Here is a 14,499-nt window from a genome sequence, read left to right on the forward strand (position 1 = left end):
AAATTTAAATGTGTTGAATGTATCAATTATTTTGGGCCTAGTTATATGTCCCTGCCAACCTGCAAAAAAAAGCTCCCATCCGTCACCGTTTTAGTGTTTTTTGTTTTAATTTAATTTAATTACTTATTTTTGTTTCCTTTCTCCCAGTGTGATTTTTGTAAATGTTTTTTCCTCTAATATAAAGCTTTATTTCTGGTTGAATCAGTCCAGTGTGAGGGAAAGTTATAATGGCTCATTATGATCTCATGGTTGTTTGCTTCCCGTATCTTTAAGAATGGATTTAAAAATAATTATGTTAGGCTGTAAATCATTTAATAGCTTCACCCCCCAATTACAGTAGGTTAAAGGGAAATTAAATTAAATAACTAAATATAACATTAAATAAATAGATCTAAATGTCTAAATAAAAAAAAGTCTGTTTAAAAGTGCCAAAAATATTTAAATGTTCCATTTGTTTATTTAATATTTTATTAAATAAATGTAATTTATCAATAATTTATTGAATTAAAAACTAAACAGTCGCCTGAGGAGCAGACTCATGACATTTTTATAAATCCTATCTTCTCACATCCATCTCAGAGGGCGGGGCTATGGCTGCTTTCATAGAGACCCTGAAGCGTGATTGGCTGCTTCTCACTGAGAAAGAGAATATTATCCTCCTGGTTTTCCTTCACTCTAAATTCAACATTTTTAATGAAATAGTTATATATCATTTTAAAAATACATTTACTAAGAGCCTGCAGTTGTTCACCTAATGTACAGTAAATACGTTGCAGCACATTTTTCCCCACGTTTTTCAGCTATGATATATATGAGTGGTTTGTTTTGCCGTCTGAGGAGGAGGAGTTACGGTTGTCACATGATTCACTGATGTCAGCTGCACGTCATCTATAGCTGGATTTAGGGATCCTTTGGAAATCATCTCTTAGTTTACAACAGCTAAGTGAAATATTTTAAACTGTTAGTTTTGTTGTTTCTGTCTGTCCTCATGAGATTAAGAGCATCTATGTTGATTGTCCAGCATAAAGAAACAGGTTAGAAGCATTTGCGGTGAACAACAGCAGGACCAGATTCATGATAATCCTGTTTGCTGATCCACATCTGCTGGAAGGAGGAGAGGGAGGCCAGGATGGAGCCACCGATCCAAACAGAGTACTGTCTCTCAGGGGGAGCGATGATCTAGAACAGAATAGATGGAAAACATGAAGCTACAACTATGATTCAGTGATAGTCTCATTAACAGAGACAACCAATGTTAAAACTGGTAGAGTAATAGAAATCGTATTTTACCAAAACCATCACTTTACAGATAATCCGTTTTAATTTAAGTACATGAGAAGTTTTGGGCATTTTGGCTTTGGTGATGATAAGTAATTAATAATCCTACTAGAACTAGAACAACTGCTGCATTTGATGTGAGTTGCTCAGTTGATGTGAGTTTAGTTTTGTCAGAAAATTGATTTGCCTTGCCTTTATCTCTACTAATTCATTTTTCCAATCCTGATACCTCCAGTCCAGATTCCCTTTAGTCTAAAGCATTGCAACAGATTGTTGAACAGGGAGGACCAAGCTTCCAGCAATTGATTTAAACTCATAACTTTACTTTTTAATTTTTTTGCAGCCTGGACTTGGCCAAAGGCTTGAACTGAAAATAAATGAAATAAGATAAGAAACGCCTTTATTATGCAATGATTAAGTGTTAAAAGGAACATAAAAACTACCCCTTCTCCAAAAAAATAAAAAAATAAAAAAATAATCATTTTACAAAAATACAGAGAGAAAAAACAATCTCAATGAAAAGTCAAACATGGTGGTGGCATGAAAGAAATGGAAAATTATGTGGCAAAGGATTGGTGATTGCCTAAAAGCACAAGCTACACATGAGGGTCTTTTAACAAAGACGGCATCCCAAACACAGTACTGCATGGGTGTCACTCATGATACTTTTACATCCCCAAATGAATTCTGTGAATTTCTGATGTTTTTGGTTTTAATCTTTTTCCATGCTTCATTTTATTGATCAGTGATTAAAAAGCTAAAATAAAGTGACATACCTGGATATTCATGGAAGGTGTGGCAAGGTGAGAGATCTCCTTCTGCAGGCGGTCAGTGATTCCAGGGAACAAGGTGGAACCTCCAGACAGCACGATGCTGCCGTAAAGGTCCTTACGTACATCAATGTCACACTTCATGACACTGTTGTAGATGATTTTATGAACACCAGCTGACTCCATTTCTGAAAACAACAACAATCTCAGTCAGTGTCACTAACAAATGTGGAGAAGCTAGATCAAACTTTAGAGTTCAGAGACACAAGACAGATGAAGATAAAGGAAAAAGATGAGGTCAACTGAGACCAATCCTTGAAGGTGAAAGAGATGGATCAATGTAGAAATTATGATTATGTTATAAATCTTACAAACCAATTAAATTAGGCTTGAAAAGTGCCTCTGGACAACGGAACCTCTCGTCACCAATGGAAACAACTTGTCCATCAGGAAGCTCGTAGCTCTTCTCCAGCGAAGAAGAAGTTGCCGTCTGCATCTCCTGCTCAAAGTCTAACGCCACGTAGCAGAGCTTCTTCTTGATGTCATTCATGATGTCACGCTGACCTGAAATGTTCAGAGTCATCATCCTCTCATCTAATTAGATGACCTTGTTCTCTGATTAGTCTGATATTTTCTAACCAACCAGCGGCACTTAAGCTGTAGCCTCTGTTATTCAGGATCTTCGTCAGATAATCCGTCAGATCTGCACCACCCAGACTGAGGCGGAGGATGGCTTGGGGCAGAGCGTAGCCTTCATAGATTGGCACAGCATGACTGACACCCTCACCTGAATCCATCACGATACCTTTAGGGCAAAAAGATGGTCACAAACCCTGGAAGGGTTTTATTTAAAGGAAAAGTAGAGTTTCTGTAGGGTAACTTTACTCACCCGTGGTACGACCAGAGGAATACATTGACAGGACAGGCTGAATGGCCACATACATGGCAGGAGAGTTGAAGGTCTCAAACAGGATCTGGACCACATAAAACAGGTTTCAGGTTAAGAAGCTTTTTTATCTGCTGTAGGAGCAGATTTTCTGCAGGGCGAATTCAAACTGTGGTTTTATTACTTGTGTCATCTTTTCCCTGTTTGGTTTAGGGTTGAGAGGAGCCTCAGTCAGCAGGACTGGATGCTTTGAGGGATCAACATGAAGCTCATGGTTGAAGGTGTGATGCCAGATCTGGAAAACACAACATAGAAGCTTCTCATTGGAACCAAGATAACTTTTGCTGAAGTTGAAATTCATGGTGTTACCAAATGTTGGAGCATTGAGAGGTTTGACACGGGATGGATCATAGATCAGTTTCACTAGAAAAGGTTTCACAGCCTCACCTTCTCCATGTCGTCCCAGTTGGTGACGATGCCGCGCTCTATGGGATTCTTTATGCTCAGAATTCCTCTGTGACTGAGGGCTTCATTTCCCACAAAGTTTTCCCTCTGTCCACCTCCCACTGCCAGAATCTGAACACAAACACCTAATTTATCTGCTTTCACTAATTAATGCCTGAGATAATAAAAACTTCTGTTCAGACCTGGTTCCTGGGCCGGCCTACAGCTGATGGGAAGACGGCACAGGGGAAATCATCTCCAGAAAATCCAGCTTTGGTAAAACCGGAGCCGTTGTCTATGATAAGTGGAGCCGTTTCTTTCTCCATTCCTGAAATGAAATATTTATTCATTCTTTTCGAACACTTGTTTGTCGTTAATACCAACCCAAAAACGTAGGATTTGAAGCCTGACATCTGTCTCTGATCACTGAACTATTTTATTACCACGATGTTCTAACCCAGATGGGATTAACAGTCCTATGAGGGTGGTCAGAAATAATCATTCAAATCTCTATTTTAAGGATCTTTGATTGCAGTTCTTGAGTTCCAGTATTATGAACCTTTTTTGACGTATCTCTTTTTTATCACACCAGAGTCTAATAATCAGGTCATTACCAGGACGCTGGGTAACTTGACTTCATACTGAGGAGGTTATTTGGCCTCTTTATTGAGCAGAGACATATCTAAATGACACTGGACCTAGAGGACCATAATTGAAGACCCCTGTTCTTTAAGATGGGATGTGCCTTAATAATCTCCAGGTACTGATTGGCAATATGTCCATTCTAGACACGCCAAGAGCAGTCGGCTAATCAAAGGCACAACTGGTTAACTAACACATTTTAATCGGAGTGAACAGCAGGCTGAGTGGCTCCTTTAGGATCAGGGCATTAAAGCTAACAGCTAGTTCTATAGCACGGATATGTGTGTGGGTGTGTGTGTGTGTGTGTGTGATCAATAACACCTGAAGTTTAAGTTACAGCCATGGAAGCTATGATTAAAGCTGTCCTGGGTCCAAGAACAGTTATAAAGAACAGTTTTAGAGAGGAGCAAGTTAGTCTAAAACTATTTCTTGATTTATCTTCAGAGCCCACCCAGGTCAAGTAATGATTCAGTTTTTAAATCATGTTAATGAGAAAGATAATTAAATGAAAAGCTCTTTCCTTTTTGAAATCTTGTTTAGGGGCACGACGGTATCTACAGTATACCCATGAATAGGTTGTCTATTAACAACAATAGGAAAATAAACTAATTAACGATAAGTTCTTAGAGCCTCCATTTAACCGGAAACGCGACCAGAAAGAGGATCCAGTCTTTACTAAATGAATCTCCTGTATAAATGTTAAAACTGTTGTCAAAAATCAAAAACATAAGAGGATCCATTCTGACTCTTACCTGCTGCAGGTTCCTGTAGGTGAGTTGATAAGGAAAGACCTTTGTTCAGTTTCTCAGTCTCTGCTGGACTCAGAGGGTGAACATTAATCCTCCTGCTGGTCAGAGTGTGTCTCTGCATCCAGGGCTTGGTTTAAATATGGAAATAAAATAAAATAAAAATTACAGGTGCTTGGTTCCAGGTACTCAGAGATTCACTTCCATACAGAAACCCCACATCCGTATCTTCAGGTAACACAGAGTACATGTCAGACTTAATAATATTACTTTAGCGATAGTTTCAAGGTGTTGCTTTATTGTATGTCTTGTACCATGTCTCTTGGTTGTGCTGTTCTTTTTTCATCTCGTTACAGGTGATGAAGCAGACTGACAATGTTTTGTCATTGTCTCCTTTCTATCTCTTCTTTTTTTCATCTTTTCTCTTTTTTTCTCTTTTTTCCTTTTCTTCTGTTTTTCTGCTCTATTTACATTGCAGTGTCCATATAAACTGTAAAGCTCCCTGCATAATTATAATAAAGCAATTTATATGCATGAAACAAGTGGAGCAATATGGCAATTGCCATACTGCTACACTTGTGAAAGTAAAATCTGTTGGGCTCTTTTTGGCATCAAGACAATTATTCTTATTGCCACATTGCCAGACAGGACACTGTAAAAAAAAAAGGAAATAAAATAAAATATTGCTATTCATATATTTGTATGAATGGTTGTTTATTTTAATATGCTATATCACATTTATATTCCTCAGAAGGAGCTTATCAGACAGCAGTAAACCTGCTGAGTTTAAAAAGCCAAACTGATCATTTCTTACAGACTCTCCTTCCTGCTGCAGCATTTCCTTCAGCTTCGCCTACCAGCAGAATATTAATATTATAAGGGCATAAAAACAACCACAGTACATTATTTCAACATAAATATGTATTACATGTATATTCTCTTGTCTGTATGGTGTGGTGGACATTTGGATCTCAGAGTGGTTTTCCTGCTGGAAGGTGAGCCTCCTATTTGTCAGGTTGGCTTCCTGGACTGGTCTGGATTTAGCACCCAATAAACTCTGAGCAGCTTCCCTATCAATGCTGAAGAAAAGAATCTCCAAAGCATGATGCTGCCACCATCATGCTACAGTAAAGGGTAATGTGCTGTGTTACTTAGGGGAACAAAAGATTGACTTATTCTGACCAGAGCAGAAAAACTTGAACATGAGAACTGAGAGACTCCATAAATCAAAGCAAGTGGTGTCATGATTTAACTAAAAATCAGACCCAAATGCAGAGAAACCATTACAGAGAGACCAGAGAAAAAGTTTTACAGGTTCATTGAGAAGCTTGTGGAAATTCCAGTGTTGCTCTGAACACTGCTCAACCGGAACTGAAAGGTGAGGGGAAGACACTGCGGTTAGTTCAGGTTCAGTGGGAAAATTGATTCTCGAACTTGAAGAGGAGAAATGGTTTGCAGACTCACGTTTCCAGAAAAGTGGTTGACTCTTAGAGTCCAGTAGGTGAGGAATGTGTTCCGGTGTTTGTCTCACACAGTGGAGGACGGACAGGGTCACCCAGAATGCGGTTGCTTGTAGATGAAAGGAGAAAGACTGACTGCCACTCAGATTTTCTGCGGTACTTGAACGGACTGTTGTGCAGATGAATCCCTTGCTCAGTGTGAAGCTCAAACGTTTCCTCGGAAAAAAGTGGATCCAAACCTCTGGTTACCCCTTGCAGGTGTGTGAGGAGGAGAATCAGAACCAGGCGCCGCATGGTGGAGAACGGAAGACAAACACACAAAAACACAGACCACACAGACTGGAGTCCTAACAAGTCGCACAAAATACAGAATCAAGAATTAGTCACAGAGATAAGAAAATAATAATTAAATATTCAGTGAATAAAACCAATTAAAATCAAGGTAATAATGGCTTATATAAGAGATGTAAAAATAAAGACTTAATTCTGCTTTTTGTTCTCTAAAAACCTCTAAGGATGAAAACAGAACATCTACATTATTACTCGGAATAAACTTACTGAGCTGGACTCTTTTTACTTCTATGTTCTCAATCCAATAACCACTGAAAACAGCTGGATTTTATCGAGGGGCATCAAAGTAACGGGAGGTGAATAAACACTTTGTTACAAGCCTAATGTGTGATGGTGCTTGATTTTAGCAATAACTGTAATATCTTTCCAATTGCGCTTCCCCTGTGATGTGTCCCATAGTTAGGTTTTTTTTTCCTAAGACATAATTTCACGTCTCAGCTTCAACTTCATGTTGATAATCACAGCTTCTCAGATAAGATGTTTATGATCACTGTTTACGAGCAGTGATTTCTGACTCCATGATGTTTAACCTTGAGATATTTGACCATTTATGGTAAACAAGAAATCATTTATTAACATATCAGTTCTCTCGATGAATGTTTTATTATAAAACTGTTGCATTAATCGACATAATAACACAGCGATAAGATAAGATTGCCTTATCTCAGGAGTGAATGAATATAAATCAGCACCAGATGATGATCTGACCTGCAGTTACCTGTCCACAGGTTAAAGTCTAACTTGTATCAGCTTTTTTTCTTTCCTGATACGTTTCTCCACTACAACATTGATGCCCATATATATCCTTTTTAATCCCGCAGCATGCTGCAAAGACCAAATCAGGACTTCAGTGTTAGTGAAGCCCCATCGTCCTGCAGGGTTTCTGAAGGTCAGCAGGTAACATAAAAACAGGTCAGACTGAAGGACTTCAGCCACTCAGAGCTCACCTGCAGCAGGTAAGACACTTACCTGCCTTTACTGTAGGTTTATTTGTTAATAATGATCATTATTATTGTAATATTGTTGTCTTATCTCTGTGTTCAACTTTAATATTTAGGAATGTAAAGGAGTTATTTAAATTCACTATTTTACACTATCTGCTCAATTAGTCATAACAGAAAGTTATGCAAGTATGTGAAAAAGTAAAACATAAACTTTGAATTTATATAAGCTGACAGCATTTTTTCTTGATTTATAAAGTATGACGAAGCGCTGAATCCTTCATGGAATCCCAGTTTTGTTCAGTTTTTATGAGGACAGTTGAAGGTTTACATTAAGGTTTGAGGCAGGTTTTTGTTTCCATTTTTATTAATTTACCTGGAAAGTGAGGTCCAGTTATCTCTAAAGGAGGACATCTTCCTGGTCTTCATGATTTTGCTAACAGTTAGATTAAGGGCTAAGGTGTGAATTGGATTTAGATTAGGGTCAGGGTCAGGTATGCTCTGGTATCCATCTATAAGGGCTATGCTGGTAATAGCTTTGGTAAACAATCATTGGAAGTGAGTGGGAGTCAACATTTGGTCCTCACTAATTACAGCAAGATGGGAAAGTGTGTGAGTGTGTGTGCAGCTATGTTTTTGTTACTATGTGAGGACAATTATGCAGATATACTAGATTTTGGGGACTTATAGGTACATGTGGGGACCAACCACTGGACAAAGATGTGCATTTAGTTTAGGTTTAGCGCTGGGTATCTGGTATATTTAACTAGTAATGACTCCTGCCTGCATGTTGTGTAAAACACAAACATTACAGATATTTTTGGATGGATTTGTTTTAAATACAAAACAAAATCAACAAACTGCCTTTAAATCTAGACTGTCTATTTCTTAGTTGCTCATAAAGATTTCAGTTTCCATTCCAAAGAAACCACTTTAATTCTGATGCACTGAAATTAGTTGATACTTGTTTCCTATTTGTTAAAGCCTGGTTAAGGAAACAGGGCCAGATAATAAATATGATATTTCTGCAGAGGCCCAGTTTCATAATAAAACTTTACCTTAAAATACTGGATATCCATAATTCTAGCAATTATTACATGGTGAAATTTCAAAAAAAGAACATATTTATTTCTGAGCCTGAAGGTAGATAGAGGCATTAAAATCTGAATTATATTGGTGCCTTAATATTCTTTTTAAGTAATATTTGATGACAATATTTTCTCAAACATCCAAGTCTGTAAAAGGTATTGCAGAACATTATTGTACAATAAAGCTGAGAATTAACCAGTAGTGCTATAAACTTATTTTAACTTATTCTATAACTATCAAACAATTCGGAAATGCAGTTAAAATCATTGCTCTTAAGGATAAAATATGGAGTTTTGGTAAATTTCCCCCCCAGAAATGGATGACGACATTGCTGGACTTGTTATTGACAATGGCTCTGGAATGTGCAAGGCCGGATTCGCTGGGGACGATGCTCCTCGGGCTGTCTTCCCATCCATCGTTGGCCGACCCAGACACCAAGTAGGAACACAGAGATGAATGAAAGGCTCCTGTCAGCACTGAGGGCTGGACAGACAATCTGAGGCTGTGGTTTCTGCAGGGAGTGATGGTGGGCATGGGACAGAAAGAATGCTACGTGGGAGACGAGGCCCAGGTGAAGAGAGGCCTCCTGACCCTGAGGTACCCAATCGAGCATGGGATCATTAACAACTGGGACGACATGGAGAGGGTATGTCTGTGTGGAGAAAGCCTTTAACAAAAACTCATAGCTTTACAGATTATCTCTTTCTAGAACCTGATTCATCTATTCAAACTAAGTGTTTGTTAAACTTTTTCAGATCTGGCACCACACCTTCTACAATGAGCTCCGTGTTGCTCCTGAGGAACATCCGGTCCTGCTGACTGAGGCTCCATTTAACCCCAATCTTAACAGGGAGCAGATGGCCAGGGTGAGTTCTGACCCTCTAGACCTCATCCTAAGGATCTAACCGACATCTCTAGCTGCTCTGGGTCTCTCCACTCAAAACAGGACTTGTGTGATTAATCCAATAACACAAGCTTCTCTGCACTGTGAGATTTTGGTTCAATTTATTTACCAAGAACCAATTAACATCATCTGAAGGAGGTTCAGCTAAATCATATTTGCTGTTTTACATTATTAAATATAATCTCAATATAACCTGACACAATATAAATATCCCTTTATTCCTTCAAGATGCATAGTCACCTTAAAGGTATAAAGCCAGCACCATAAAGACCAGAATCCAGCTGATTTATGATCAAATAAGGCCATAAACTCAAATTATCCATCCTGATGATGCTTTGATCCGCCTTTTCCTGCGTGGGGTACAATGAGCTTAAATAAACAGATGTGGCGCCACCTATTGGAAGTACTGCTGAACTACCAGAAATCCAGATGGTGGCCAACCATGCTGACTGTGCTGTAATGCCTAGCAGAAAAAAAAAACTGCTTGGATTATAGGCTTTGAAGGCATTGCTAACACCAGTACCACTATTAGTAAGAACATGTACTAATGTGTCAACTTAGCAGCAATATAAGCACAACTCTAATTTTATCCCTGTTGAAATCAAACATCTCTTAGTGCCTTTTTACCACCTGATCTTGGGCGTTTCTTTTTTTGGGAGTTCAACACTTTTGCCGTGATATATTCCCGGTCGCATGTCACACATTTACGAACAAATTACCTAAAAAGACTAAAAAAACAAACACTACACCAGCAGGATCCCGTAACTTTTCTGAAAAATCAAAGGGAGTTAGGAATATATACATTCAAAAAATGCCAAACAATGTGATTGTGTACCTTTAACAAAGGAATCCATTTAACCAGCCTTGGCCCAAGCGTCAAAGTAAGAAAGACATGAAGATAAGTGCTTGCCATTGTCCACTGTCTGTTCTCTCTCCCTTAAAACAACTGGAAGAAAATTACATTTAGAGAAAACTGATGCTAACCTGATGCTGAGAAAACTTACTGATGTTTTTGAAAGAAAAAAACAAACAAAGAACATGTTTGAAAAACTACATTTGTAATGGCCTATTCATGTATTATGACTTTGCGAATGTCTACATCAACAGCTCCCCCTGGTAACATTTAAAGACTTTTTGAAATAAATTAAATCTCTCTGTTCAACTATAAAAATGTTTTCTTTATCTTATGCCTTGTTTTTCTCCAGTGTTTGTGCACTTAAAGGAATAGTACACCCAAAACATGATTAGCCTTCATTTTCTACTCACCCCCATGCTGAACAACACTCTGGAGTACTTTTTTGATATCTCAAATGCATCTGGAGATCTGGGAGGCTTCTTGCTGTCTGCTGACATTCAAATAATGGAGGTCTATGGCGCCCGAGGCAGAAAGGTCCATAAAAGTCCACAAAAAACGTGTCAATATTCCTCCATACGGCTCGTCCAATGTATTCCAAGTGTCCTGAGTGGGTAGCGTCCATAATTTACTCGAAACGAAGTCATTTAGAATGTTTTTAGAGCATAAACAGTAGTGTATAGGATTTCCTAAAAGCGCGCGCATGCGAGTTCACGACTCTACGGAAACTGCAGCAGACCAAACCAGATGAAAGTGCGCATTCAGCGTCTGCTCTTGATAATGCAAGCATAGAAGAAGAAATGTGCTGTTTACCTGTGCAAAAAAAGAAACAACGAAAGAAAAATGTCTGAGGACTTCATTGTTGAGGAAGAACATGAGTTCTTTGCCGAGCTGAATGCACACTTTCATCTGGTTTGGTCTGCCGCGGTTTCCGTAGAGTCTAGTCTAATAAGATGACATGACCAGAAGTACGATATTGAGAATAATGGTAAACCAGGAAGTACTTTCCCCAAAGGAGGCAGGGAAAAAAGAGAAAAAGTACTGCCAGCAGATGAAGATGCTATACAATAGTGATGTTTGATGATTTCACCTTTTGCAAAAATGATAAGGCTCAAAACCGAATAAATAAACAAAACAGGACAAAAGCCTTGCTCTGTTTCAATATGATAATCTGGTTTTTGGTCTATTTTATAGTGGTACATAACCTGGCCCCTTTAAAGATGGGGAGGGATTTTAATTTAGACTTTATCCTTTCTCCTTGCTCCAGATCATGTTTGAGACGTTCAACACTCCAGCCATGTATGTGTCCATTCAGGCTGTCCTGTCTCTCTACTCTTCAGGTCGTACTACAGGTCTGTGACGGCAAACCATCAAAGCCAGAAACACTTAGTTCTGCTGTGAAGTTTCAGTGCTTTCATGGTCAGAAGGTCTGAATCTGGAAGGTTCCCACAGCTTCCTGTTTTCTCTATTCAGGCATTGTTCTTGACTCTGGTGACGGCGTCTCTCACGCTGTACCGATCTACGAGGGCTACGCTCTGCCCCATGGGATGTTCCGACTAAATCTGGCTGGACGGGATCTGACAGATTACCTGGTCACGCTCCTCACAGAAAGGGGTCATCATTGTAACACAACAGGTGAGTCATAAAGGGAGCTTCATCTCTGCCAATATTTGTAGCGATGCATCTCCTGATCCTCCTGTTTTCTATGGATGTTTCTAAACTTCAGCGGAGAAGGAAATCGCTCGAGATTTGAAGGAGAAGCTCTGCTATGTGGCCTTGGACTATGACCAAGAGATGAAGACGGCAGTGTGGTCTTCTGCTCTGGAGAAAACTTATGAGCTTCCTGATGGTCAAATCATCACCATCGGTAACGAGAGGTTCCGCTGCCCTGAGGCCCTCTTCCAGCCCGCTCTCATCGGTTGGTGATAAACTCTGGAATCGTTGATCTAAACACATTTCTGAATAAACAAAACCAAATGTGGTTTTTCTGCTGATCGTCCTGAATCACCTTCCTATTCTCCTGAACTCAGACCTCTGCATGTTTGTGTCAATAAACCCTGATGGCAGCTTTAAATGTACTCCTCTGTTTCAGGGATGGAGTCAGAAGGGATTCATACCACAACCTACAGCAGCATCTTGAGGTGTGACATCGACATCCGTACGAGTCTGTACGCAAACATCGTCCTGTCTGGAGGAACCACCATGTTTCCTGGTTTGGCAGACAGAATGCAAAAGGAGATGGTTTCCCTGAGCCCACACTCAGTAAAAATCAAGGTACACAACTTATTTATATTATTTGATTCTGTATTACACTTAATTACGCCTCTTGTGAAAACATGTCATCACCTGTTTTCCAGGTTGCTGCTCCCCCAGAGAGGAAGTACTCTGTTTGGATCGGTGGCTCCATCCTGGCTTCCCTGTCCACATTCCAGAACATGTGGATCACCAAGCAGGAGTATGACGAGTCCGGTCCGAGCATCGTCCACCGCAAGTGCTTCTGAACAGCCAGTTTTCCTGAGTCTGGGTGGCAGACATGAACTCAATGCAGCATTAAACCATAATGTCTCTTCTTCATCCTTAAAAAGAGTCATTAGATCCTCAATAAAAGAGCTTTGTGCTGTTGTACTTTTGTGCCAAAATCATTATAATCAGGTTAAAACAATATAGCTAATAACATATAACAATCAGTGATTCACAGAATAACTTCATGACTGGAGTCTTTGGATTCTGTTTCATTTCTGACATTATTTATTTTGAATTGCTGTACTTTTAAATATTTAGAAAGGAAATAAATACATTTTGATCATCTCCATTGCTCCCACTGTAGTTGTGTCTGAAGTACAATCAGAATAAGGTGAAAAAATGAAAATTAAAAAAACACTGAAAAGTAAAAGTCAAACCCTGACTTTTCCTTTGCTGGTCACCATCCTCCCATCATTGGAGTAGAGACGCTCTCCTAAACATGCCCGCAAGCTGAATTCTTGTGGTATTTTGTGTCATTTCTCTTCAGCACATGAGAGTCCATCTTCTTTCCATTTAGAGGCCTATTTCACAAAAACCTATATTCAGAAAACCCAGGATAAGAGATAAGGCTGGTGTGACTTTGCATGAACAGTGAATTATTGCCTCATCCATTTCACAAAGACCAAGCCAGGCTCAACAGGGGCTGCTATGCCAAGCCAGGCATATCGAATCAGGCTAAATGCAGGTCTGCAGTTTTCTTCAAGAGGAAATGAGGTTGATCATAGAATCACTGATTTAGCAGACAAAAGCAGATCAACTAAATCCCTAAACAGCCTCTAATCAACATTTTCTAAGCACTTCTCTTAACTTCTCTTAACTTACAGTTAATTGATTTAGATTACTTTTTATCCTGGGATTCAGTCTCTCTTTAATATTGGTTTAAAGAGAATTGTTGTACATTTAAGCTGAAAATTATCTTTAAAATAGCCTTTTATTTGACCCTTTATATCTAAACCATTGTATTATGAGCAGAGTGACACCTCACTAGTTTATTGTTGATGCAACTGTATGCTGTAGCCTTATAGCCTTGTATCATTACTATCATTAGAAAATGTTGCTATGCTTCTTTAAGTCTTCGTTTCCAACTTGGTTCGACTTGGGATTAAAAAAATAAAATCCACCAATCACCAATGATATTTTGGTTTAAGAAATTGGTCAAACAGAAGTTATGATTTCTCACATTCATTGTTAAAGTGTTCTGTTATCCCCAGAATTGGCTCTTAACAAACTGAGACCTATTTCAGCTGTAAACCAGGTTCTGGAGTCATGGACTAAGCCAGATCCATGTGCCTTCATGTTGCTGAAGATGGAGTCAGAGTCACTGATCATCTGAAATACGATGCAAGTTATGTTCAAAATAATATTTAATTATCATTGAGAACAAGTTTATTCATAAAGAGCTTTAACGCCAGCCAAAACAGACAAAGTGCTGTTCATCAAAGATAAAACAATGGAATAGAACAGAATAGAATAGAATAGAAAATACCTTTACTTTACCTTTAATTCTGGTGTTTATAGAAAAAAGATTATTAAAAAATGGTCACAAAAATGTGGACATTAGGAAAGTGTATAAGAATAAAATAGTAGTAAAGAATTAAAAAATAAGCAGATG

The 14,499-nt window shown here is 38.8% G+C and overlaps 2 protein-coding genes across 2 annotated transcripts; one reads left to right on the forward strand and one right to left on the reverse strand.

Moving 5' to 3' along the window:
- Positions 1–419: 419 nt before the first annotated feature.
- On the reverse strand, positions 420–4,873 carry LOC119782359 (actin-like). The gene is made up of 9 exons (XM_038283305.1): positions 4,773–4,873; positions 3,582–3,706; positions 3,382–3,510; positions 3,119–3,229; positions 2,938–3,022; positions 2,692–2,853; positions 2,424–2,612; positions 2,055–2,236; positions 420–1,179 (listed from the first exon to the last, which is right to left on the reverse strand). The coding sequence occupies exons 2-9, from the start codon at positions 3,702–3,704 to the stop codon at positions 1,036–1,038; spliced, it is 1,125 nt and encodes a 374-aa protein (XP_038139233.1). The 5' UTR covers positions 3,705–3,706; positions 4,773–4,873; the 3' UTR covers positions 420–1,035.
- A 2,504-nt stretch (positions 4,874–7,377) lies between these two features.
- LOC119782358 (actin, cytoplasmic-like) lies at positions 7,378–13,040 on the forward strand. The gene is made up of 9 exons (XM_038283304.1): positions 7,378–7,533; positions 8,921–9,045; positions 9,125–9,253; positions 9,363–9,473; positions 11,632–11,716; positions 11,838–11,999; positions 12,091–12,282; positions 12,457–12,638; positions 12,722–13,040. Exons 2-9 carry the CDS (start codon positions 8,923–8,925, stop codon positions 12,863–12,865), a joined length of 1,128 nt encoding a protein of 375 aa, XP_038139232.1. The 5' UTR covers positions 7,378–7,533; positions 8,921–8,922; the 3' UTR covers positions 12,866–13,040.
- The last annotated feature ends 1,459 nt before the right edge of the window (positions 13,041–14,499 follow it).

The sequence above is a fragment of the Cyprinodon tularosa genome, unplaced genomic scaffold (genome assembly GCF_016077235.1).
Source record: "Cyprinodon tularosa strain WSP-4 unplaced genomic scaffold, ASM1607723v1 ctg192, whole genome shotgun sequence".
In the NCBI taxonomy this organism is placed as follows: domain Eukaryota; kingdom Metazoa; phylum Chordata; class Actinopteri; order Cyprinodontiformes; family Cyprinodontidae; genus Cyprinodon; species Cyprinodon tularosa.